This window comes from Anomaloglossus baeobatrachus, chromosome 1 (assembly GCF_048569485.1).
Source record: "Anomaloglossus baeobatrachus isolate aAnoBae1 chromosome 1, aAnoBae1.hap1, whole genome shotgun sequence".
Lineage (NCBI taxonomy): Eukaryota > Metazoa > Chordata > Amphibia > Anura > Aromobatidae > Anomaloglossus > Anomaloglossus baeobatrachus.
Window position 1 is genome coordinate 615,916,330 of NC_134353.1, and position 25,790 is coordinate 615,942,119.

The 25,790-nt window shown below is 48.6% G+C and overlaps 1 protein-coding gene across 7 annotated transcripts in view; it reads right to left on the reverse strand.

Moving 5' to 3' along the window:
• The window catches only part of CDC14B (cell division cycle 14B), a 133,535-nt gene that overhangs the window by 54,201 nt on the left and 53,544 nt on the right, over window positions 1-25,790 (reverse strand). For all 7 annotated transcript variants that reach the window (XM_075318727.1, XM_075318713.1, XM_075318735.1 and 4 more), the window contains exons 2-3: window positions 16,664-16,754; window positions 13,926-14,001 (exon numbers count right to left, since the gene is read on the reverse strand). In XM_075318727.1, coding sequence (XP_075174842.1) covers window positions 13,926-14,001; window positions 16,664-16,754 — 167 coding nt within the window. The remainder of the gene's footprint in view (window positions 1-13,925; window positions 14,002-16,663; window positions 16,755-25,790) is intronic.

The window sequence follows — 25,790 nt, forward strand, 5'->3', positions numbered from 1 at the left end:
TTCGAATTTGCAAAAAAAAAAAAAAAAAAAAAAGCTTCATCACAAAGTTTCTTTTTGTTTTTTTATTTACCATTCTCACTATACGGAAAGATTGACTAAACAATATGATTCTTCAGGTTAGTAAGATTACAGAGATAACAAAAATACAGGGTTTTTTTTGTTTTTTTTTTTTAAGCTATGTGCACACGCTGCGTTTTTTTGACGCTGCGTTTTTGGCCGCTAAAAACGCACAAAAACGCACCTGCGTCGAAAAAACGCGGCAAAAAACGCACGCGTTTTGCCGCGATTTGGTGCGTTTTTTTGCTGCGTTTTGCTGCGTTTTTGCTCACTGCGTCCTTATGCGTTTTTTATCAGTGAACAAAAAAAAAAAAGGTCTGATGTCATTTCCTTCTTCAATGTGTTCTTCATTCTCCACTAGTGTATGCAGAAGAGCAGACAGCTGCAGAACTACAAGGCTCAGCATCCTCGATCCAATAGTGTATGCAGGACAGCAGACAGCAGCTGTCGAACTACAAGGCTCAGCATCCTCCATCCAATAGTGTATGCAGGAGAGCAGACAGCAGCTGTCGAACTACAAGGCTCAGCATCCTCCTTCCAGGACTGTATGCAGGATTTCTTTGCCCCCCCAAAAAAAAAAAATGACATGGGCTTCGCCATATTTTTGTATGCTAGCCGGGTACAGCAGGCAGGTACGGGCTGCCCCCAACCCCCAGCTGCCTATTTGTACCCGGCTGGGAACCAAAAATATAGGGAAGCCCTTTTTTTTTAAATTATTTCATGAATTTCATGAAATAATTTAAAAAAAAAATGACGTGAGCTTCGCCCCATTTTTGAGTCCAGCCGGGTACAACTAGGCAGCTGGGGATTGGAATCCACAGTGCAGGGTGCCCATGCTTTCTGGGCACCCCCGCTGTGAATTGCAGTCCCGCAGCCACCCCAGAAAATGGCGCTTTCATAGAAGCGCCATCTTCTGGCGCTGTATCCAACTCTTCCGGCTGCCCTGATGCCGGGTGGCTAGCCAGGTAATAATGGAGTTAGGGCTAGCTGTATATTATCAGCTAGCCCTAAGCCCGAAATTCATGGTGTCACGCCAATATTAGACATGGCCACCATGAATTTCTAGTAAAGATAAAAAAAAAACACAACACAGAAAAATATTTTTATTAGAAATAAAACACAACACAATTAGTGACTTCATCTTTATTGAAATAAACCCCCCTCCGCAGTAATCCTGGGTCAGGGTCCCGCGCCGTCCAATCAGGATCCAATATCATCTGATCGGTTTGCTGGAAGGCAAAGCGATCAGATGATGTGTCAGGTTAAAGGATGTGAATCCCATCACACATCAGCTGATTGTATAAACGCCGATTATACAATCAGCTGATGCATCAGTAGAAAAAAAAAAAAAAATAATACTCACTTATGTGCTGAATTACCGGCAGCTCCCGGAGCGATGGGGCGGGAGTCTGATCCTGTCCGATCGCTGCAGCAGCTGCCGGTAATCAGGGATGAAGTCTCCTGACGCATCCGCTGATACCGGCCGGGCGCCCGCGTCAGCCCGAGACTCGATCAGCTGATGCGTCAGGTGACTGCATCAGGTGATCCATCTCCAGGTCCTGCAAGCAAGGTCCTGCCCCGGGGAGACTGCACACAGCCGGAGCGGGAGCGGCTATACCGTGACAGGAGCTGGGAGCGGGCATGGCACCGCGAGGCTGCAGACAGGTGAGTATAACTTTATTTTTTTTTATTCTACTGTTAACTTTTGTTTTCGCAGCCGCTTCCACCTCCTGCCTGTACATGGCGCCGCACGGCAGCATACATGCACAGGACGGGAGATGGACGCGGCGGTGACGGTACCGGGAGGATTCATGCTTCTGTCTATACTGACAGAAGGAATCCTCTTCCTGTACACGTCACTTTACTACCCACCTCCTGCGCTTATAGCTGCGTTTTTGGTCTTAGAAACGCACCAAAACGCAGCTATTTGCGTTTCTCATTGCGTCTTTCAACATCCCATTGAACTCAATGGATGAAAAGCGCAGTGAAAAACGCGGGAATAATTGACATGCTGCGTTTTTGTGGTCACCACAAAAACGCAGCTGAAAAAAAACGCTGTGTGGGGACAGCAAAAATGAAAACTCATAGACTTTGCTGGGGAAGCAAAGTCCTGCAGTTTTGAGGCCAAAAACACACCCGAAAAACGCGCAAAAACGCCGAGAAAAACGCACCGTGTGCACATAGCCTTAAAGTGGTGAATAAAAATTTTGGAAATTTGTAAAAGAAAATAAAAAAAACAAACAAAAAAACCTGCTTCTGTTGCCATTTTTCGATAGCCTAAACAGCCCAATATTCTGAAAATGCTAGGCTATGTTCACACAGTGCATCTTTTGTACCTACAAGATGCAGTGTTGTTGCCCCCCCACCCCGAAAAAAAAAAAAAAACACCCACGGTAAAAACGCATGTTCTTTTGACGCGCTTTTAGCACATTTTGCCCAATGTGTTTTTAAGTCAAATCTATTGAATGGAAGGGTTCAAAAATGCAAAAAAGTGACACGCTGCATGTTCACAAATGCAGCCAAGATGCAGCCAACAAAAGATGCACTGTGTGGACAGCAAAATAGAAATCCCATAGACTTTACTGGAGGAAAGAAACATGCATTTAGAGGCATCCTTGTGATGTCAAAAATGCACCAAAAATGCAGCAAAAGATGCCCTGTGTGAACATAGCCTAAGGCTTGTTTTTTTGCCCCCTCACCCGACATTAGGGATACCATTTTGGGATACATTGGATGTTTTGATCATCTGTTAATGCATTTTATTCTAATGTTGCAGTTGACAAAATAATGTATTTCTGGCAATTGGATTTGTTTTTTTCCCCTCATTATGCCATTATCGATCAGTTTCATTTATTTTATATTTTGATAGATTGGACTTTAACAAATCCAGGGATACCAAATGTGTATTTTTTTTGTAAATACTTTATTTTTAATAAGTCAAAGGGGAAGGTGATTTGAATTTTATTTATTTTTTTTTTACGTTTTTTCCTCTCCTTTCTATTGTATTTGTTAGTCCCGGAATCATCTGAACCCTTGTACTATACACAGCAATGCTACAGAACTGCTATGTATAGGATATTGACAGATATAGGGGTCTTCAGCAGACCCCAGCTGTTATGGCATCCTATCGGCTTCCCGCGATCACAATGCAGGCCCACCGATGTGCAAATAGAATAATGCGCCCCTCTGCTGGAGATTGTAAGATATTCCGAGATCATTTAATAGGTTAACAGCTGCAGGCAGTGCTCTGCTGCCAGAGGAAGAGGATGACTGAATAATACAGTTATCATCTGCAGGGAAAGATGCGGGCTCAGGGCGCGAGCATGCATCAAAGTTAGGGAGCCGACATATGACATGACCGTACATCATATATTGGGAAGGGGTTATGACCACTTGGACTAAAATAAGAAGGGAATTTTGTTACTTACCGTAAATTCCTTTTCTTCTAGCTCTTATTGGGAGACCCAGACGATTGGGGTATAGCTACTGCCCTCCGGAGGCCACACAAAGCACTACACTAAAAAGTGCAAGGCCCCTCCCCCTCTGGCTATACCCCCCCGTGGTATCACGGGTTCTCCAGTTTTAGTGCCAAAGCAAGAAGGAGGAAGCCAATAACTGGTTTAAACAAATTAACTCCGAATAACGTCGGAGAACTGAAAAACCGTTCAACATGAACAACATGTGTACCCGCAAACAACCAAGAAATCCCGAAGGACAACAGGGCGGGTGCTGGGTCTCCCAATAAGAGCTAGAAGAAAAGGAATTTACGGTAAGTAACAAAATTCCCTTCTTCTTCAGCGCTCTATTGGGAGACCCAGACGATTGGGACGTCCAAAAGCTGTCCCTGGGTGGGTAAAGAGATACCTCATGTTAGAGCTGCAAAACAGCCCTCCCCTACGGGGATGTCACTGCCGCCTGCAGGACTCTTCTACCTAAGCTGGCATCCGCCGAAGCATAGGTATGCACCTGATAATGTTTGGTGAAAGTGTGCAGACTCGACCAGGTAGCTGCCTGGCACACCTGTTGAGCCGAAGCCTGGTGTCGTAGCGCCCAGGACGCACTCACGGCTCTGGTTGAATGGGCTTTCAGCCCTGAAAGAACCGGAAGCCCTGCAAAACGGTAGGCTTCCAGCATTGGTTCTTTGATCCATCGAGCCAGGATGGCTTTAGAAGCCTGCAACCTCTTGCGCGTACCAGCGACAAGAGCATCGGAACGGCGTACGGGCGCCGTGCGTGAAATGTAGATTCTGAGTGCTCTCACCAGATCTAGCAAACGTAAATCGTTCTCATACCGGTGAACCGGATGAGTGCAAAAGGACGGTAAGGAGATATCCTGATTAAGATGAAACGAGGATACTACCTTAGGGAGAAACTCCGGAATGATGCGCAGCACTACCTTGTCCTGGTGAAACACCAGGAAGGGAGCCTTGGATGACAGAGCTGCCAGCTCAGACACTCGCCGAAGCGATGGGATCGCAACGAGAAACGCCACCTTCTGTGACAGGCGAGAAAAGGAAACTTCCTTCAGAGGCTCGAAAGGCGGCTTCTGGAGAGCAACTAGAACCCTGTTCAGATCCCATGGATCCAACGGCCGCTTGTACGGGGGTACGATATGACAAACCCCCTACGGGAACGTGCGCACCTTAGAAAGACGTGCTAGACGCTTCTGAAAAAACACGGATAGTGCTGAGACTTGCCCTTTGAGGGAGTCTAGCGACAAGCCCTTTTCTAACTCCTATTGTAGGAAGGAAAGAAAGATAGGCAATGCAAATGGCCAGGGAGACACTCCCTGAGTAGAGCACCAGAGTAAGAAAAACTTTCCACGTTCTGTGGTAGATCTTAGCAGACGTGGGCTTCCTAGCCTGTCTCATGGTGGCAACGACCCCTTGGGATAATCCTGAAGACGCTAGGATCCAGGACACACAAGCCACACAGTCAGGTTCAGGGCCGCAGAATTCCGATGGAGAAAACGGCCCTTGAGACAGTAAGTCTGGTCGGTCTGGTAGTGACCCCGGTCGGCCGACCGTGAGATGCCACAGATCCGGGTACCACGATCTCCTCGGCCAGTCTGGTGCGACGAGTATGACGCGGCTGCAATCGGATCTGATTTTTGCGCAGTACTCTGGGCAAGAGTGCCAGAGGTGGAAACACATATGTGAGCCGGAACTGCGACCAATCTTGCACTAAGGCGTCTGCCGCCAGAGCTCTGTGATCGCGCGATCGTGCCATAAATGCCGGGACCTTGTTGGTGTGCCGAGACGCCATTAGGTCGACGTCCGGCCCCCCCCCCAGCGGCAACAGATTTCCTGAAACACGTCCGGGTGAAGGGACCATTCCCCCGCGTCCATGCCCTGGCGACTGAGGAAGCCTGCTTCCCAGTTTTCTACGCCCGGGATGTGAACTGCGGATATGGTGGATGCTGTGTCCTCCACCCACATGAGGATTCGCCGGACTTCCTGGAAGGCTGCTGACTGCGTGTCCCTCCTTGGTGGTTGATGTATGCCACCGCTGTGGAGATGTCCGACTGGATTCGGATCTGCTCCCTTCTAGCCACTTTTGGAAAGCTAATAGGGTAAGATACCCTGCCCCGATTTCCAGCACATCGAACTGAAGGGTGGACTCCTGCTGAGTCCACGTCCCCTGAGCCATGTGGCGGAGACAAACTGCTCCCCACCCTGACAGACTCGTATCTGTCGTGACCACTGCCCAGGATGGGGGCTATGGCAATGAGGTGGGAATAAGCCACTATTGCAGAGAGTCCTCGGCCGTCAGGGAAAGGGAGACTTCCCGTCCAGGGAGGTTGACTGCCCATCCCATTTGCGGAGAATGTCCGATTGCCGTTGGCGCAGATGAAACTGCGCAAAGAGAACTGCCTCGATGGCTGCCACCATCTTCCTTAGGAAGTGCATGAGGCGCCTTAAGGGGTGCGACTGGCCTTGAAGGAGAGACTGCACCTCTGTCCGCAGTGAACGCTGCTGGTTCAGCGGAAGCTTCACTATGGCTGATAGAGTATGAAACTCCATGCCGAGATACGTTAGTGATTGAGTCGGAGACAGATTTGACCTTGCCAAATTGATGATCCACCCGAAAGTCTGGAGAGTCTCCAGCGTAACATTCAGGCTGCGTTGGCATGCCTCGAGGGAGGTTGCTTTGACGAGTAGATCGTCCAAGTACGGAATCACTCCGTGAGAGTGCAAGACTGCTACCACTGCTGCCATGACCTTGGTGCCCACCCGTGGGGCTGTCGCCAGACTGAATGGCAGAGCTACGAACAGAAGATGTTCGTCTCCTATCACAAAACGTAGAAAACGTTGGTGCTCCGTAGCAATTGGCACGTGGAGATAGGCATCTTTGATGTCTGTTGAGGCAAGGAAGTCTCCTCGAGACATTGAGGCAATGACGGATCGGAGGGATCCCCTCCGGAACCGCCTGGCGTTCGCATGCTCGTTGAGCAGTTTCAGAACCAGAACAGGACGGAAGGAACCGTCCATTTTTGGAGCCACAAAGAGATTGGAGTACAAACCCTCGCCCTCGTTCCTGAGGGGGGACAGGGATCACCACTCCTTCTGCTCTTAGAGCGTCCACCGCCTGCAGCAGGGCATCTGCTCGGTGGAGAGGTGGGGCCGTTCTGAAGAATGGAGTCGGAGGACGAGAACAGAACACTGTCCTGTGCACGTGAGCACAATGTCCGTCACCCACCGGTCTGTGACCTGTGGCAGCTAAATGTCGCCAAAGGCGGGGGAGTCTGCCATCAACCGCGGATGCGGAGAGAGAGAGAGAGCTGAGAGTCATGAGGAGACCGCCTTGGTAGCGGTTCCTCCGGCTGCCTTCTTTGGGCGTGATTGAGCCCGGCCGGAATCTGAGCCCGTCTGAGGTTTTGTAGCCCTTTTGCACGAGGACAATTGGGACCTGCCCGAGCTTGGGAAGGACCGAAACCTCGACTGTACTTTTAGGACAGCATTAATAGGGTAAGTCGCAGTGCAGACATTGCGGAGTTACGGACGCCTCTGCGGTACAGATGTACATGTGCTCAAGGCCAGCTGCGCAAGAACCGCTGAAAAGGTTAGGTTGCCTATACGGCTGTGAATGCCGGATCAACCGACACGCCGATAGCCTCCTAGACAGATTTCAACCAGAGTCCATCTGTCTGTGAATGGCATCTTTAAGTGAAGCCCCATCTCCAGTGCAACTATGGCTCTATATGCAAGCCTGGAGATTGGAGAATCCCCCTTTGGACCCTGGGTCCAGCGCTGACCACGTCAGGGGAAAAAAGGGATAACGTGTATCCTAAAAACGTTTGGAGAAGACGCTTATCTGGTAAGCGTGGTGTTCCTGGACTGCTTCTCTGAAGTCAGCGTGGCCAGAAAAATACTCAATATCTGTGTGAGATACTGAAAAGGGACTTCTCCTGTTCGTCTCCTATCTCCACTGGGGGAGCTGAGGGAGAAAGATCCAACCTTCCATTGATGGACGGTATAGGATCATTCCGTATGGCGTTACCACCCGGTGTATCCGGATTGAGAGCGATGTCAGTATCAAAGCCCTGAAGAGCTGCCTTTTGGTCACGTAGATTGCCCATGGGTGCAAGTCTCTATATTATGACTACTCCGTCCCTGTCCATGGACAGGGTTGACAGGAGGTTTCTTTGGCCACAACTAGTAGAGCCCCGGCAGACGAAGTGCTAGAGACCCCGGCAGACGACGTGCTACAGGGGAGCATGCACACAATGGGACGGTGTCATGAACAGCATCCCATGTAGTAAAAACAGCACTGAAAACTGTGTTGCTTTTTTGCCGCTGCCGACTAGCTATCTAGAAGTATATAGCCAAGATTGGTGACCGTACATTGCAATGTATAGCATACAGGCATAAAGTACAAATGACCACTGCAGCACAAGCAATACAAGCAGCATAGAAGCCTGTGCCCTGGCACCCCTGCTCTTCTGCTGCTGTATACTAGTCATCTAGGGGAATATAGCCCAGAAGAGTGACCCTACAGTGCAATGTATAGCATACAAGCACAAGTACAAATGAACACTGCAGCACATGCAATCCAAGCAGCATAGAAGCCTGTGCCCTGGCACCTCTGCTCTTCTGCTGCTGTAGACTGGTCATCTAGGGGAATACAGCCCAGAAGAGTGACCATACAGTGCAATGTATAGCATACAAGCACAAGTACAAATGCACACTGCAGCACAAGCAATCCAAGCAGCATAGAAAAAAACCTGTGCCCCAGCACCCTTGGTTTTCTGCTGCTGTAGTCTAGCCATTCCAGGAGAATATAGCTAAGACTAGCGACTGTACAGTGCAATGTATAGCATATCAGCATAAACACAAATGAACACCTCAGTCGTGCAAAACAAGCAGCCTAGAAAGCCTGTGCCTTAGCACACCTGCTTTCCTGCTGCTGATGTGTCGCTCCCCCAGCGGGCATATAGCGACCTATGCAGTTAAAAACAACACATGTATACACTGCATATATATTGTGGTCAGCACTATGTGCCCTTACCGCCCGCCTATAAGCGGGTGTATGAACGCCACTGTCCTGCCTTGGTGCCCCGAGCTCTGTAATGGCTGCCGGCTTCTTCCCCAGCTCGTGTGAGGAGGGGCGGGCCGTGGGCGTGCCCCCAAGGCAGAGCGGGAATCCGGCGTCCGACAGAGTGCAGTGAGAGGGCTGGAGCATGTAAAAAGGCTCCAGCCCTCGGCGCTGCTGATTGTTCAGCGCCTGTCCCCTTCCCTGAGTGACAGGGAGGGGGCGGGAACGAAGCGGCACTAGGCCGCAGAAGCCGGGGACTGGAGTTATAAGCGCCGCCGCCGTAAAAGCGCGGTCGGCGCCCAGTCCCCGGCGAACTACAAGTCCCAGCCGCGCCGCCGCTCCCGGAGCGTCCGGCGCGGTAGTTCCCAAAACACAAAGTCACTCAGCAAGGCTGCAGTGACTGTAACCCTTTACTGTCCCCGGCGCACTAGCACACCCAGCAAGTCTGGAGTGTGCTGTGCCTGTGTGTACGGGGACACAGAGTACCTGTAATGGTGCAGGGCCATGTCCCTGAACGGTACTCCAGCTCCGTATCCAGCAGGTTCAAATGGGTCTGTGGATGGAGCCCGGCGTCAGAGCTTTGAGGCCGGCAGGATCCCACTTCCTCAGAGCCCCTCAGGGGGATGTGGAAGGAAAACAGCATGTCAGGCTCCAGCCCTGTACCAGCAATAGGTACCTCAACCTTACAACACCATCCACGGGTGAGAAGGGAGCATGCTGGGGACACTATATGTGTCCTCTTTTCTTCCATCCGAAATAGTCAGCAGCTACTGCTGACTAAAATCTGTGGAGCTATGCGTGGATGTCTGACCTCCTTCGCACACAAAGCTAAAACTGGAGAACCCGTGATACCACGGGGGGGTATAGCCAGAGGGGGAGGGGCCTTGCACTTTTTAGTGTAGTGCTTTGTGTGGCCTCCGGAGGGCAGTAGCTATACCCCAATCGTCTGGGTCTCCCAATAGAGCGCTGAAGAAATACAGGTAGTTAGGTGCCAGAGTTTTCACTGGTGCGTCATTACATGTCAAACAGGTTACTCCTGTGGGCGTGTTCTTTTTTCCCTGTATGTGGATGCCAGATTATGATTGGGCAACATCTAAACAGGGAGAAGAAGTACACGCCCCCAGTGAAAGCTAACTGATAATGCTCACTTCGACTTTATGAAAACTCTCTCACTGGGTGCCAAATACTTTAACTGTCAATATCTGTTAACAAAGAGGCAAAATTAGGAAAAAAACAAAAAAAAAAAAAAACAAAACCTAAAATTAAAATTCTGCTCTGCAGCCAGTATTACTTTAAAGACCGCTTTACACGCTGCGACATCGGTCAAGCGATCTCGTTGGGGGTCACGGAATTTGTGACGCACATCCGGTCGCTATAGCGATGCCGTAGCGTGTGACACCTATGAGCGATTTTGCATTGTCGCAAAAACATGCAAACAAAAAAAAAATAAAAAAAAAATAAAAATCGCTCATCGGTGACATGGGGGTCCATTCTCGAATATCGTTGCTGCTGCAGTAACGATGTAGTTCGTCGTTCCTGCAGCAGCACACACAGCTCCGTGTGACACCGCAGGAACAAGGAACCTCACCTTTCCTGCATCCCGCCCGCAATGCGGAAGGAAGTAGGTGGGCGGGATGTTCGTCCCGCTCATTTCCGCCCCTTCGCTTCTATTGGGCGGCGGTTCAGTAACGCAGCTGTGACGTCGCGGTGACGCTGAACGAACTGCCCCCTTAGAAAGGAGGCAGTTCGCCGGTCACAGCGACGTCGCAGGGCAGGTAAGGAGTGTGACGGGTCCGCGCGATGTGCGCCACGGGCAGCGATTTGCCCGTGTCGCACAACCGATGGGGGCGGGTACCCACGCTAGCGGTATCGGGACCGATATTGCAGCGGGTAAAGAGGCCTTAAGGATACGTGCCCACGATCAGGAAAAGCAGCATTTTGGACGCAGCATGTTTTTGCGGTGTCCAAAACACTGCATTGTACAGTAGAAGCACAGTGGATGGGATTTATAGAAATCCAATGCCCCCTGTGCTTTTTTCCACTGCGTAAACTCAAATGTGTTGTGGCTTCCCAAACAGCGGCATGTCAATTTATGCTTGCCGAGATGCGGGAAGTTCACACCAAAAGTCTGCAGCGCCCAGATCCCTGATCATGCGCAACCGCAACATTCTCCTGTGGAGGACACTAACGTCTCCACAGGATATAAAACGCTGCATTCAGGACACAGCGTGTGCGGATCCTGGGCAAATATCCTAATTGTGTATAATTCAACATGAACAGTTTTGCTTAAAGGTCCTCTTTATAGTCAGGAATGCTGGCAGGCCTCTAATCAATGATGACACTACTCCTCGCTCTACCACACAAGCAGCTGCAGAAGAGTAGAAAGAAAAGGTTTCTCACCTTTAGACTTGGTGCCGATGTATGTAACCCTTAAAGGGAACCCACCAGCAGGATTTTCATAAAGGTAAAGCCAGTGCTATACTGGCACTATCAGGCAGATTATATACATACCTGCAGTGGTCAGCTCGGATGTTTAGCCATTTACATCCAAGAAAGTGAAGTTCAAAACTTCGGTAGCTTTTTGATTGACAGTTACATGGAGCAAATAATATCCGGGCGGGATATGCACGATTCCCCCCCTCCTCACCTGTTTCTCCCTCTCTCTGGCTCTATGCTAATTTTTCTCTTCAGTAACATGGCGTCGGAGTTGACACCTGCGCATAGCGTTTAGCTCCGGTGCCACCTTTCTGAAGCCCGCCTTACCCCCTGCTGTTCTGTTCTTCCGACTGAGAGGGCGGTGCATGCGACCTCGCATCTTCTGCTCTCGTGACCGCGGGCGCACGCAAGGTCACAATAGAAGAGAACAGCTGATCAGCCGATTGGAGGAAAACATGCAGCCCCAAGACATCGTGCCAGCGCCAGGTTGAAGAAGACAGAAGACCAGAATCGTGGAGGGGTGAGAGGGAGTAATAAACATGGAGTACCTAAGTGTGTCTGTGTATTTATTTCTAAGGCTGGAAACACATCTATGCGAGTAAAATCGGTCCGAGTTGGCTGAAAAAAAACTCGGCTGATTTTAGTTCACGTTAGGTCCGTGTGCAATGCGTGTGTGATCCTTTTTTTTGTCAGCAGCTGTCATCTGCTATTCAGCTCTGCTACATGGCCGCTGACAGCAGAAACAGACAGAGCCGCACGATCAGAATGAACTCGGGTGAACTTCACCCGACTTCATTGTCATGCCACGGCTCCGTCTGTGTCACGTCCTGATCAGCGGTCACCCGTGAAGGACTCACCGGTGACAGCTAGTCCCTTGAGTGACTGAATTGAGCAGCGTCATTAGTGCTGCTGTCACTCAGGTTACCCGCGGCCAGCTGGATCCACCCCCCCGTGACCGCAACTCACCTGTGACTTCATCGCTGCTACTCAAGTGACTTGCTGTCACTGTTGGAGGATGCAGCAGTGGCCACGAGTTACCTGAGTGACATCATCGCTGATCGCGCTTCTCACCTCAGTTGCTGCGTGGAAGTGACAGGAGCGGCGGTGTCTTCCGCAGCTCCTGTCACCTTCATGTAGCAGAGCTGGAAGTGACGCGGGACCTCCATGGATTACATCGGACATGGATGGGTTTTTTGGGTACTTAATAAAGTGGTGAACGAGGGTCTTTGTTATTGTTTATTATTTCAAATGAAGGATTTTTTCACTGTGTGTGTTTATTAACTTTAATTTACAGGTTAATCATTGGGGGTGTCTCAGACGCCTGCAATGATTAATCTAGGATTTAGTGGCAGCTATGGGCTGCCATTAACTACTTATTACCCCGATTGCCAACGCACCAGGGTAAATCAGGAAGAGCCGGGTACAGTCCCAGAACAGTCGCATATAATGTATGCGGCAATTCTGGACGGCTGCTGGCTGATATTGTTGGGCTGGGGGGCTCCCCATAACGTGGAGCTCCCAATCCTGAGAATACCAGCCTTCAGCCGTATGGCTTTATCTGGCTGGTATTAAAATTGGGGGGACCGCACGCCGTTTTTTTTAATTATTTATTTTACTGCACAGCATAGACACGCCCACCAGCTGCTGTGATTGGTTGCAGTGATACAGCTGTCACTGAGCGTGGGGGCGTGTCTGACTGCAACCAATCATAGGTGCCGGTGGGCGGGTAAAGCAGGGAATACGAGATTGAATAATGAGCGGCCGGATTTTTCAAAAGAGGAGAAGCCGCCGGAGCAGTGTGAACGCCGTGCAGCGCCGTGCTGGTGATCGGGGATCGGTGAGTATGAGAGAGGGATAGACCGACATGGACAAAGAGAGTGGGACAGAGATAGTGACCGACCGACAGACCGACCGACAGAGAGAGAAGAGAGACAGAGAGGGAGAGACCGACTGACAGAGAATAGTGATTGACAGACATTTTGAGACATCAGTCGTTTCCAGTGTTTTAGGAAACATGCGAGAAATGTATTTAGAAAATCGGATGTCACTAGGATGGTGTGAGTGCCGTCCCGTGACATCCGATTTTTTACACGCTCCCATAGACTTGCATTAAAGAGACTCGCAGTAGAAACTTGCAAAATAGCAGTATGCTGCGATTTTTTTCTCAGTCCGATCTGGACTGAGGAAGAAAAAAAAAAAAAAACGCAAATGCGAGCTGAATCATTCACTAACATGTGTCCGATGCCAATGCGAGATTTTCTCGCATTGCTCTACTGCGAGAAACTCGCAAGTGAGAAGCAGCCCTAATAAAGTATTCTCTCTTTGTGTGGTGTCTTTTTTTAACTCTTTATTGGAGATTCTTACTGGCCGGGTCAAACTTGGCCTGACATTAAGAATCTTGGGCTTTATATCAGCTGGTAAAAACAAAGCTGATATTAACCCATTATTACCTAGCGGTACGGTACGGCACGGTGTCTTGGGGCTGCACGGTTTCCTCCGATCAGCTGTTCTACTCTGCTGTTGTGACCGCATGCGCTCCCGTGGTCACGAGAGTATAGGATGAGAGGGCGAACGCGCCTGGATATTATCTACTCTGTGTAACTGTCAATCAAAAAGCTGCCGAATTTTTAAACGTCACTTTCTTGGATTTAAATGGCTAAACATCCGAGCTGACCACTAATGGTATGTAGATAATCAGCCTGATAGTTCCAGTACAGCACTGGCTTTAGCTTATATACGAAAATAATGATGTTTGGTTCCCTTTAACATTAAGTGCCACTTACCAATCCCTGTAGGCCCATAAAAGTTTCACAAGAAGAACACTGCTATGCCCAGATACAACCATGCCCAGCTAAATACATAAAGACAGTCTGTCACCATCTAACGTTCATAACTTACCTTCAATTTCTTATTTAACTTGCAGCAGTATTTGTACAGCATCGCCAGGTTAAGAGGTCCAAAGTCAGCATAGAAGCTAAAAGACAAACCCAATCATTGGTAAGTAACGTATCTCCTCATTACTGAAGGGTGCAGCACCCTGCCTCCCAGCCAGCAATAGGCACTGTACACATAACCAACCCCTACTCCAAAAATATTTCACATTCCGAAGATTTTGGCTCTGATTAATCATTCTTTTTCTTTTTTTGGAGTAAAGCTGAATTCAGATGTCTGTGAAACAAGGTCAGACGACAGACTAACGTCCTGTGCTCAGAACAAGCAGCCAAGTTCATAGAACAGTAAAAGTCACGGTGGCTGAAAAGCGGAGGGCCTAATAGGAAGAAACTGGCGGATCAGGCTTTTAAGTTGCAGAAAATTCTTTAAACGTCGAGCATCATTTTTTATTAATTTGGGGCAGACTCTACCAATGCAAATGAAAGGTTCTGACCACTTTTGAGATCTAGGCAACGGAGTGATTAAGTCATGCTCACACCGCAGGAGGAGGATGACCGTGATTAAACAGGCACTCCAATGAAGCCAAGGAAAGGGGAGAGTTATTTGAGGGGGTGGGGAACGTGACACACGGTTATGTGCTGACAATCTAAGGTCTGTGCTTGGGTTTGGACTATGAATTATAAAATTGAGCATGGTTGCGTGCCACATCCTAACAGTGTGTAATATACTCACTGTCAGGATTAGGTTCGGATTGCTGGTTTGAGCTGTCATCACAAGACTAATCATAAGCAATTCTCAAAGTTACGGTCACGTGCTAAGTAGCTTCTCTTCCCGTTTCTCTCAATGAAGCAGGGGCTGTAACTTCTCAATGAACATTGAGAGTTAGGAAGAGCACCCAGTTGGCATGGGACTAAGTAAGAAGATCACGTATGAGTGGTCACAGGACTACTACTCAAACCACTTAAGCAGTGTAAAGGAGGAGATGACCTGGCTGCAGGAAAACCTAGATAGCTCTGATATTATTTATCTAGTACACCCAAATCAGGTGTGCAGGCATACCACACAAATCCACAACCCGATCCAGGGCTGACGCTGCCATGGTCTCCACCAGACTGGAAGAGATGAGGTCCCAAGCACCAGTCACCTGACCCTGCTGCCAATCAGTGGCCAGGTCACTGGCGTTTGTAACGTCATCACTTCACATGAATGACAGAAAACTAGTGAGGCCTTCAAAAATTGGTATTCTTCAGTATCGGTGCATGGCTTTTCTAAAGGTAACTCGCAAACTCAAAAACACATACTGGTAGGGAAATAAAATTTGGAAATGCAGAATATACAGGGGCTGATGTGAATGTTGATTATTTTTATACGGCGCTGCGAACATGTCTGCCATCTACAGTCAGCAGAAAAATACACTTAAGGCTATGTGCGCACGTGTGCGCTCTGCACTGCACCTAAAAGGTGCGCGTCAGAGCGCAGCTGAAAAGCTCCGTTCTGAAGCGCATGGTTCCGGCACACAACGTGCGCTCTGCCTGCAGCTCCTGCCATAGACAGAGCAGGGGCTGCCGGCAAAGCGCACGGAAGAAGTGACATGTCACTTCTTAGAACACGCGCTTCGGGCAGCAGCCAAAGCGCTGCGCTCTAAGACGCCACGTGCGCACGGCCCCTGCGCAATCTCCATAGACTGTGCAGGGGACGCAGGACGCATGCAGTTATGCTGCGCTACAAAGCGCAGCGTAACTGCATGTAATTACGCAACGTGCGCACATAGCCTAACACCCCATTTCTCATTGTGGGCTTCAGTATGCGGACTGGAGGTCAAAAAACCTCTGTGTGCCATATACTGTACTGATGGGGGGATATTAATGAGAATGGGGGGCACCATGCATTCTTAGAAGAGGACTTTTATATCTTTAACTAGCTAAAGGTCTAAATAAAACAATTTTTAATTTTATTTTTAATTCCCATGTCTCTAATGGAGATATTAACTTCTACAGTTTATATGCCAATTTCCACTATAAAAATGGGGGGTTAACAGAGATCCTTCACTGGGGGCACTTACATGACTTTGACCAATCATAAACAGTAGATGCCATACAGTGGAGAAAAATGTCCCCAGAGAATGTCACAACTGGCTTTTCTGTGTGGCAAGACTGATGTGTCTAATCAGGTCACACTGAGATCTTACTGCGATTACACGTGGAAGAGGATGACAGCTGCACTGTGAGTCATTACACACACCACTCCAGCTATCCCAGGCATGGGAGAATAATGCTGCGGTACCTGGGATAGATGATGAGCAGTGTATGTAATGACGCACAGCTCAGCTCGGCTCTCCTCTCCCTGTACTTGGAAAGTCAGTAATTGCCGGCAGTGAGATTTCAGTGTTTTTCAATTAGACACATCAGTTTTATCAGATTACACAGACAAAAACAGTTGTAAGTTTCTCTGGGGGGAATTTTCTGTTTTGTTTGTTTTTTTTCACCTGTGTGAAGCCATCGGCTTACAACTGGATAATGTCATAGAGGAGAAAAAAGTAAATTGAAGAGTAAATTAATAAGCTAAAACACCTACATCGAGGATGAGAAATATAAATGGCCCTCATTTTATTTCAGATTTTCAGCTCCTTTTGCATGATGTACGCATGCCAGATAGGTATATAAGTGGTGAACTGTCCTCTAACGCCTGATGCTTATGAGGATGGTTAAGTATCCCAATCACTCAGTATTATTCCGTTTACTTACTTTTCATACCGAAGCTCACCATCAATGGAGAAATAATGTGCATTTGGACTGGTCTTTGGTGTGTCGCAGAGAATGGCAAAGTAAAGACGCTCTGAAAAGTAGAAGAGGGAAATATACGTTACATGGCATCGGAGACCTATGGTTCCGCTGACACTACATGTTGTCGGGCTTCACGTGGGGGATAATGAGCGATACATTCCACACATGCCAAACACAACACTCCAGAGAAGGTGGAGCAATTCTTACTCATTGAGCACTGTATGGTAACAAAGGACAGAACATCGAGCACACTGATACTCTAAATATAACATGACACACCTAACCCCCCTCCCAAATTCCTCAACAAGTACAAGACGCATTCAGGAGGAAAGAAACAATGCACAGGTAAAGAGACCAGACATGCCAGGTTATTACAATGTTCCTATATTACTGGATTCCCCGGACACCAGCGAGGCAATGGCACTCTCACGTAATAGAAATTAAATCAGTGCCCTTATACATAAACCACCACTCCAGCAGGAGTGACGCTTTAAATCCAAGCCCCCTGCACCCAGTATTATACTCTCTCTCTCTGGCGTTTTTACCGACATCACTCTGGTCCCATGCTACCATCTTTAGACTGCAATTTCTGATTGACAGGAAGTCAGAGGTTATGTCACAAGCTATCAATAAAAGTCTATAAGAGCCAGAAGGAGGCTCTCATAGACATGTATCGAGTTGTGACCTGCGGCTCACTCCATGAAACACTGAAGCTGATGACAGGTCACAAGTCACTGGAGACTAACCAGTGTGGCACTGGAAAAGTAGTATATGACAGGGGGCAGAAGACTTCGATTTAAAGCACCACTCCAGCAAGGAAATAATAATAAAAAACAAACACGCTGGAGCGGTGCTTATAGGGATTCTACACTTCCTAGGGAAGATATACAGCAATACTCAACAATGCACTACACTGGGGCTGAGGTGTGCCACTATGGTGCTTACAGCTAAGTCAATTAGTGAGGGAATATCCGACAGCCACCAACCCAAAACGGAAGACCTATCCTACCTACTATATGTTAATCCTGGGCAACCCCTTTAATCCAATAGACATCATTATTTGGTTTAATAGAATCACAGGTGTTTATTTTTACATTTGGAAATTACACAGTTAAAACAGAAGTGCAAAACACAGGAGCTGTATTAGGGTGCGTGCCCATGATTAAAGGGAACCTGTCACCTAGAATATGCGTTCTGACTTACAGCAGACGCATGTGTGCCCTAATTACACCTCCCTATCCATCCCTGTGCTGTAAAATTGTATAATATGAAAGTAATAAACGTTTTATTACATTCATATTTCGTATGTAAATAGCAGGGAATGTGGTCACAGGGGCGGCGCCTTGCCCTATGGACGTCTGCATAATTCTGTGCTATCACGCCCCTGTGGGCGTGATAAAATGGAGCGACGTCCCCGTTGCGCTTTCTATCCTGCGAGCATTGTGGCAGGCTTCTCTTCCGGGTTCTCCTTGTCAGTTTCAGACGCGCACTGCACTGAAGCCGGCGATTGAACACCCGGAAACTAAGCCTGCTGCAATGCGCGCAGGATAGAATGAGCGACGGGGACGTCGCTCAATGGTATCACGCCCACAGGGGCGTGATACCACGGAAATATGCAGACGTCCATAGGGCAAGGCGTCGCCCCTGTGACCACATTCCCTGCTATTTACATACGAAATATGAAGGTAATAAAGCGTTTATTACTGCCATACTAAACAATTTTACAGCACAGGGATGGGTAGGGAGGTGTAATTAGGGCACACATGAGTCTGCTGATAGGTCAGAACGCATATTCTACGTGACAGGTTCCCTTTAATGTTTGTAGCATTTCAGATGCAGCGTGTTTTCGCTGCGTCCAAAACGCTGCGTTGTACAGTACAATAAACAAACAAAAGAGAACATAGAGTATATGTGCAAGTCATAGAAAATTTTATTTTTATTGAAAAACCACAAGAGGACAATACTAAAAACAGATTTAAAAAAAAAAATCACCAAAATGAATTATCTGGGGGATGTAAGATTACACGATAATGACAAGACAGGTACTCAGAGAGGGTTGTAAGATTATGCAAAAATACCCAAAACACGAAAAATGAAAAAATATTGTAGATAAATATTATGAGGGTATCAAAAAAGGAAGTTACAAAATAACCCTGGAATTTGCTGCCATAATTCTGAAAATTGATTCCAGAGGAGGAATAGATATCAATTTCTGCACACACAAACTCTCAATGTAATTGGGGTTTGATCATAAATGCCAATGATAGACCCAAGTGAGGAGTTCTCAGGCTATAATCATACCTTATAATATTGTGGTTTGATCGTAAATGCCAATGATAGAATTCCTTACCTGGGTCTATCATAATGACATAGGTATCATGGTATAAAATAAACTAGGAAACCCCAAGTCAATGGACAATTAGTTACCTTAGGAGAAGGAGTGCACAAAGCGTAGAGAATCAATTCCCTCAATCTGGAAACCCCCCCCAGATAGGAACCTGGAATTCAGCGACGCGCGTTCCGCACGGTGAGGCTGCTTTTTCAAGATGGAGTGCCTCTACCATTTCTAGAAATCCCATACACAGTGCATGCACTGCCCGCAGCGTAAATTGACCTGCGGTGCGACTTTACGAACCGCAGCATGTCAACTGTTTACTGCGGAGTCGCAAGTGTCCTCCATAGGGAGAACAAAAGAGAGACCGAACACTGATCATAGGGAAGAGCAGCTGTGGTCTCCTGTGGAGGAGACTCGTCCTGAAAGTTAGGACCTGCGACATCCAGGACGCAATGGGCCATAATCGTGGACAAGCTTTTGCCCGATCGTTAGCTTAATGACCTTAAAAAAAAACAAAAAACACTGTCAGTCCAGGTCATCAGATGTATGGTCCTATTAGGGTTTAAATTCGTAATATGGGCATAGAAATTAACCCCTAATACGCGTCCTAGCAAGCATCAGAAGTCATATTGGTGCAGCACTCCTCTTGTGGAAGAGAGTGGTGGTGAACAAACGCTCTCAGTTGGCCTTGTATATTAGACGTTTGGCTGCATAGGCTGACTATTAAAAGTGTATGTGAGCCCTCCAACTAATAGCAGGAAAACAACATCAAGCAGCTGGATTTTAATACGTCCAATCAGTTTTTTTCAGGGAAGATGAGCCACCATCACCGGTATCTATATTAGCATTAGATATTTTTTTCCCATATCTTTAAAAGGAGTTGTCCAACAAACTCCAAAAATGTTTTGTAAGCTAATCTGTGCTGTACTGTCATATTAATTTCCTCCATACATTATTTTTTTTTGCTTTCTAACTTTTGTTCCTGTTGAATTATCAGTTTATTCTCTGCAGCTCTTTGTTTACATGCAGCTCAACCAAACATGACATTCCTGACTGCCGAACCTCACAGTCAGAGCTCACTGTCCGGCCCCGCCCCCTGCCATTGGCTATCAGTAGTCTGCCCAGCACTGACCTCTTATCGCTCCAGCAGAGATGGGCACATTAATGATATGTGCGGTGATTGTGCTGCCACAGATGAAATATCACTGCTCTGTATTGCCAATCATTGGTAGTACAGAGCAGTGATCCTGCTTCTCTAATCTGTGGCAGCACAATCACCTCACATATAATGTAGTAATGTGCCCATCTTTGTCCCCATACTATAGTAATGTCCTTTTTCCTTGTGCCCATCGTGTAGTAATGTCCCCATGGGCTCCTCTTCTTGTAGTATTGGTCTGTCCTGTAGAATTGCCCTCTAGTCTGCCATTCTTCATACAGAAAAAAAACAACAAATCTTTCTCACCTGTCCTCGTTCCCTCGGTGCCCTGTGTTCTGCCTCTTGCGGCTGCAGCCCCCTCCTTGCTGATTACTGCTGGTGCAGGGGTCGTGCAGTCAGCGCTTTATAGCAGAGGACCGATTTCCAGGCGCTGTGCAGGACGCCCTCTCTATGCAGCTTCTCCAGTGATCAGCTGCCGGCCTCTGATTGGCCAGCGGCTGATCATAGCTGTATACAGAGCTCTGCAGAGCGCCTGAGAATCTGTCATCTGTTATAAAGCGCTGACTGTACAGCCCCCTGCACAGGCCGCGATCAGGAAGGGGCCTGCACGCCACAAGCAACATCAGGGGTTGCAGCTGACAGCGCTTTATATCAGATGACAGAGTCCTGGGTGCTCTGTATAGCCGAGCTCTGTATACAGCTACTACAATGATCCGCTGTTGGCCTCTGATTGGACGGCGGCTAATCATTGCTGTTTACAGCGCTCCCATCTGCGCAGTGCCAGTGAATCAGTCATTGATATACAGCACTGACTGCACGGGCCCCCAGCACAGGCAGCATTCAGCAAGGGGGCCATTAGCCTGCATGCAGTGTACAGGCAGCGAGAACCCTGCACTATGGGATGTGTGGGAGGGTACGCCACACACTGTACATGCCCAGCAGGGGGGCTACATGATGTCTCCTGTGATGCCCGTCTACAAGGCGAGCATAAGCTCCTGCACTTGTCGTGACATCACAGGAAGCAGCAAGATCACGATAGGAGTGGTCACATGACCACTCTGAGCCGGGGGGAGAGGGGCTGACAGCAGGGAAGGTAAGTAGTCACTATCAACTTACCTGCCGCAATGTAGCCCAATAGTATAACAACAAGAAAAAGGCAAAATAAGCTGGATAACCCCTTTAACAGCATGGTATGTACTAGTAGTGTCAAATAAACCTATCCTAATTTAATCAGATATATATCTACCAATATTATATTATTATATTTTCAGACGCATGCAGATGTGGGGAACCAAGTCCCAATCAGGAGGTTACAGGGTCACTTTTTAGGCCCTTTTGATTGTTTTCATTAGCCTTCAGTCACTTAAAGTATACTTTAACACTAGAAGTCCCAGAGGGGGGTCATTTAACATTTCTACCATTGGAACCCTATGGAGCTCGAAATTCCTGGGACTTCTAGTGTTAAGGTGATCCTTTTTCGTGCACATACTTCTTTTTTCCTCCTCAATCTTGTTCTCCAAGATACTTGGAACATCATATATTCATTTGATATACCGTATAGTTTTTTTTTACGTATTTGCCTTTTGTTAATTGCTAAAAATAAAGCAAACCATCAACCTTTTATTTTTAAAGCATTCACACTCGCAGCATTTTTTTCATAACTCCTTAACTTCTACACAGTACTGTATACAATAAAATAAAAAGAGCTCAAGCCGGATATACAGAATTAATCTATAATGCAGAATTCAGATGACCATATTTTTGCACAGTTTGAACAAGGCCTTAAGGTACCGTCACACAACGAGATCGCTAGCGAGATCGCAGCTGAGTCACGGTTTCCATGACGTAGCGATCCTGTTAGCGATCTTGTTATATGTGACACCTACCAGCGATCAGGCCTCTGATGTGAGATCTCTAGTCGTGGCAGAATGGTCCAGGCCATTTTCTTCAAAGGCGATGTCCTGCTGGGCAGGACCCATCGCTGTGTTTGACACTGTGTGACAGGGTCACAGTGACTGCTGAGGTCGTTATACAGGTCGCTATTGTGACCTGTATTGTTCCTGCATCGCTGGTAAGATCTGACTGTGTGACATCTCACCTGCGACCTCCCAGCGACTTACCTGCGATTCCTATCAGGTCGCATCGTTTTCGGGATCGCTGGTAAGTCGTTGTGTGTGACTGGGCCTTTAGAAACGTTGCAGGTTTATTTGTGGGCCATATATTTGTGCAAAAATCAAACAAAAATAAACGCAAACATTAAAAGTGATGACTTATTAATCACAAAGCGCCCACTAAACTTTGGAAAAGACAAAAATAGGACTGAATAGATCCCACTGAGCAGAGAATACAATGTAACCATTGACTTACAATGTGTGCACTAGAAGTGGAAACAGACAGAGTTTACACAACACCACTAACAAAAGGGAACATTGACCAAATGGAAAGAATGGCGAAATGGGGAAAGGAGGGGCAGTGGAGAGTGACCACAGGACACCGGGCCTAGGGGATTGGAGAGAAGGAGTCTCAGCATTTACACTGCACAGTGATGAAGTGTGTGCTATTCAGTGCTGTATGATGGGATAATACAGGGCATGGCTGTACGCTCCCTCCACTCATCACACACTGATCGGCAGCTTATTAGTCACTTATGGGAATACCGCATGGTCTCCTGCCAAGCTCACAATGAAAAGAGGTGTCTGAAGGTCGCACAAGATGGATGAACGAGCAAGCTAGCAACACAACACAAATGACAATAGCCCTTTACGGATGGATTATAGGAGCGTGACTGGAAAACACCAATGTGAAGTATCCGGGATCTGTAAGCCAAAATTAAGTCACTCTCCTGGAAAACGCGGCTCTGTAGTAACTTATTACAGAACTAAGCCCACATATTACATAATGATTTACAGGGTGTCAGGAGCCTTTATACAGAATCCTGAAGCCCATCACACATGTGCAGGTGACAGGAGCCCTACATATGGCTCCGGAGCCCAGACACTACACATGTGCAGGTGACAGGAGCCCTACATATGGCTCCGGAGCCCAGACACTACACATGTGCAGGTGACAGGAGCCCTACATATGGCTCCGGAGCCCAGACACTACACATGTGCAGGTGACAGGAGCCCTACATATGGATCCGGAGCCCAGACACTACACAGGTGCAGGTGACAGGAGCCCTACATATGGCTCCGGAGCCCAGACACTACACAGGTGCAGGTGACAGGAGCCCTACATATGGCTCCGGAGCCCAGACACTACACAGGTGCAGGTGACAGGAGCCCTACATATGGATCCGGAGCCCAGACACTACACAGGTGCAGGTGACAGGAGCCCTACATATGGCTCCGGAGCCCAGACACTACACAGGTGCAGGTGACAGGAGCCCTACATATGGCTCCGGAGCCCAGACACTACACAGGTGCAGGTGACAGGAGCCCTACATATGGATCCGGAGCCCAGACACTACACAGGTGCAGGTGACAGGAGCCCTACATATGGATCTGGAGCCCAGACACTACACATGTGCAGGTGACAGGAGCCCTACATATGGCTCTGGAGCCCAGACACTACACATGTGCAGGTGACAGGAGCCCTACATATGGCTCCGGAGCCCAGACACTACACATGTGCAGGTGACAGGAGCCCTACATATGGCTCCGGAGCCCAGACACTACACATGTGCAGGTGACAGGAGCCCTACATATGGCTCCGGAGCCCAGACACTACACATGTGCAGGTGACAGGAGCCCTACATATGGCTCCGGAGCCCAGACACTACACATGTGCAGGTGACAGGAGCCCTACATATGGCTCCGGAGCCCAGACACTACACATGTGCAGGTGACAGGAGCCCTACATATGGCTCCGGAGCCCAGACACTACACATGTGCAGGTGACAGGAGCCCTACATATGGCTCCGGAGCCCAGACACTACACATGTGCAGGTGACAGGAGCCCTACATATGGATCCGGAGCCCAGACACTACACATGTGCAGGTGACAGGAGCCCTACATATGGATCCGGAGCCCAGACACTACACATGTGCAGGTGACAGGGGGTTGTGAGGAGCCCTACATATGGATCCGGAGCCCAGACACTACACATGTGCAGGTGACAGGAGGTTGTGAGGAGCCCTACATATGGCTCCGGAGCCCAGACACTACACATGTGCAGGTGACAGGAGGTTGTGAGGAGCCCTACATATGGCTCCGGAGCCCACACTACACATGTGCAGGTGACAGGAGGTTGTGAGGAGCCCTACATATGGCTCCGGAGCCCAGACACTACACATGTGCAGGTGACAGGGGGTTGTGAGGAGCCCTACATATGGATCCGGAGCCCAGACACTACACATGTGCAGGTGACAGGGGGTTGTGAGGAGCCCTACATATGGATCCGGAGCCCAGACACTACACATGTGCAGGTGACAGGAGGTTGTGAGGAGCCCTACATATGGCTCCGGAGCCCAGACACTACACATGTGCAGGTGACAGGAGCCCTACATATGGCTCCGGAGCCCAGACACTACACATGTGCAGGTGACAGGAGCCCTACATATGGCTCCGGAGCCCAGACACTACACATGTGCAGGTGACAGGAGCCCTACATATGGCTCCGGAGCCCAGACACTACACATGTGCAGGTGACAGGAGCCCTACATATGGCTCCGGAGCCCAGACACTACACATGTGCAGGTGACAGGAGCCCTACATATGGATCCGGAGCCCAGACACTACACATGTGCAGGTGACAGGAGCCCTACATATGGATCCGGAGCCCAGACACTACACATGTGCAGGTGACAGGGGGTTGTGAGGAGCCCTACATATGGATCCGGAGCCCAGACACTACACATGTGCAGGTGACAGGAGGTTGTGAGGAGCCCTACATATGGCTCCGGAGCCCAGACACTACACATGTGCAGGTGACAGGAGGTTGTGAGGAGCCCTACATATGGCTCCGGAGCCCACACTACACATGTGCAGGTGACAGGAGGTTGTGAGGAGCCCTACATATGGCTCCGGAGCCCAGACACTACACATGTGCAGGTGACAGGGGGTTGTGAGGAGCCCTACATATGGATCCGGAGCCCAGACACTACACATGTGCAGGTGACAGGGGGTTGTGAGGAGCCCTACATATGGATCCGGAGCCCAGACACTACACATGTGCAGGTGACAGGAGGTTGTGAGGAGCCCTACATATGGCTCCGGAGCCCAGACACTACACATGTGCAGGTGACAGGAGGTTGTGAGGAGCCCTACATATGGCTCCGGAGCCCACACTACACATGTGCAGGTGACAGGAGGTTGTGAGGAGCCCTACATATGGCTCTGGAGCCCAGACACTACACATGTGCAGGTGACAGAGATATATAGGGCTCCTCACAACCGCCTATCACCTGTAGTTGTGCAGTGTCTGGGCTCCAGAGTTATGTAGGGCTCTTCACATACTCCTGTGTCATCTGTACATGTGTAGTGTCTTCTGTCATGTCTGGGCTCCAGAGAAAGAGATATTAGGACCCAAACATGACAGAAGATACTACATATGTGCAGGTGACAGGAGCCCTACATAACACACAGGTGGCCTGAGG